This window comes from Vombatus ursinus, unplaced genomic scaffold, assembly GCF_900497805.2.
Source record: "Vombatus ursinus unplaced genomic scaffold, bare-nosed wombat genome assembly UNPS02011777.1, whole genome shotgun sequence".
NCBI lineage: Eukaryota > Metazoa > Chordata > Mammalia > Diprotodontia > Vombatidae > Vombatus > Vombatus ursinus.
The window spans coordinates 1-1,965 of NW_020951555.1; the positions used below are offsets into that span (position 1 = coordinate 1).

The 1,965-nt window shown below is 33.9% G+C and overlaps 1 protein-coding gene across 1 annotated transcript; it reads left to right on the top strand.

The window, feature by feature from the left end:
- Positions 1-7: 7 nt before the first annotated feature.
- On the top strand, positions 8-541 carry LOC114039305 (olfactory receptor 5M10-like; the record flags this gene model as incomplete). The annotated part of the gene is made up of 1 exon (XM_027856993.1): positions 8-541. A coding segment is annotated over one exon (534 nt), but the record flags the coding sequence as incomplete, so codon positions are not given.
- Positions 542-1,965: the final 1,424 nt, after the last annotated feature.

Genomic DNA, 1,965 nt, shown 5'->3' on the forward strand with positions numbered 1-1,965 from the left:
TAGCAAAATGTCCAAGAACATCTGCATATCTCTGGTCACTGCACCCTACATCTATAGCTTTGTCAATGGTCTGATACAAACCATCCTGATGCTCCGTCTATCCTTCTGTGGCCCTAATGAGATTAACCACTTCTACTGTGCTGACCCACCTCTCATGGTCCTCTCCTGCTCAGACACTTACATCAAGGAAACTGCCATGTTTATAGTTGCTGGTTCAAACCTCATCTGCTCTCTGACAATCATTCTCATCTCTTACATGTTCATTTTCATGGCCATCCTGCGCATCCGCTCAGCTGAGGGCCGGCGTAAAGCTTTCTCTACCTGTGGCTCACACCTGACAGCTGTCACTATCTTTTATGGGACTCTGTTTTGCATGCATCTAAGACCTCCCTCAGAGACATCTGTAGAACAAGGGAAAATTGTGGCAGTTTTCTATATTTTTCTGAGTCCTATGTTAAATCCCTTGATCTATAGTCTGAGAAATAAAGATGTAAAGGATTCTGTGAAGAGGATTGTCAAAAATAAATTCCAGGCTAAATAAGCCCACAATTTCCACCATTTCTGTGTTTCTCCAAGATTACATATAGATGGACCCAAATAAGTGTTTGCAGATTAATTGATATTAGTATTAATATGCAAAGAGGCAGCATGGTACACATCCAAAAGACATGTAATAACAAGGATTTTTTTAGTCCTTGTTAGCCATGGTTGGAGCAAATATGTAAACATATCTGTATTTGCGCACACACACACACACACATATATATATGTATATGTATATGTATATATATATGAACATATGCTCCATATTGAGACCATTTACTTCCTACACTCACTTTAAAAAGTTTTAATTGATATCTTTTTTTTATGCCAGTAATTTCTTGACATGGACTCCACAAGGATGAAGTATAGTACCTTCCCTTACAAAAAAGAAATCAAGAAAAACTGACACAATAACCATGTATTTGAATGTATGTATTATTCATTTATCTATAGTCCTCTCCTTCGCTATGTATCTTTGGGGAAGGAAATGTGTTTCCTCATTTGTTCTCTGGGACCAGGTTTGGACATTGGAATTAATCTGAGTTCAGACAGTAATGTGGTGCTGTCATTGACATTACTATACTCATTCTAATTGTTATCCTGGCTCCATTTTCTTTACTCTGCATCAGTTCACACTTATTTACGTTGTCCTGAATTTACATGTGTTTCATATGATACTGTACTATTCTATTATATTTGTATAGTACAACTTGTTCATCCACTCCGCAACTGATCAAAACCACAATATTTCCAATTTTTCTCCCTACTATTCAATGTGCTAGTATCCATATTTAGGGCATTTCTTTATTTTACACCCTTGAGGTATAAGATAGGACAAGTCACAGAATTAAAAGGTCAGAGGCTGTGAGTTGCTTAATACTATTTATTATGTAATTCTAAATTGTTTTACAAAATATTATATATACACATACATGTGACTGTATACATACATACATGTATATATGTATCTATACATGTATGTATACAGTCACATATGTGTATATATACATATATATGCCTTTTTAATATCCCTCAAACATTGCTTAGTTCCATTTTTTTATTACCTTTGCAAATTTAATGCGTACTTTTAATTAGTAAAAATAATTTTTCTTATTGGATATTCTAGTTATATTTTATAATGGAGGTTGGGTTGGGTAATTAAAATGATGGTATAGTCATAATTTAAAAATTTCCTTTTCAGACCACTACTTAAAATAAACAAAAAAACAAACAAAAAACCAACAACAACAAAAGTTAAGGCTGAAATCTGTGAGAAGAAACATGATCAAGTTTGCAGTAACTCACCATAAATATATCATCATAAACGATTCCAAATATATTCTCTATATCTAAGACAGGTCTAGGCACCGGAAATTAATGATAAACCACATTAAATTTATTAACTAAAAATAGCCCATTGTT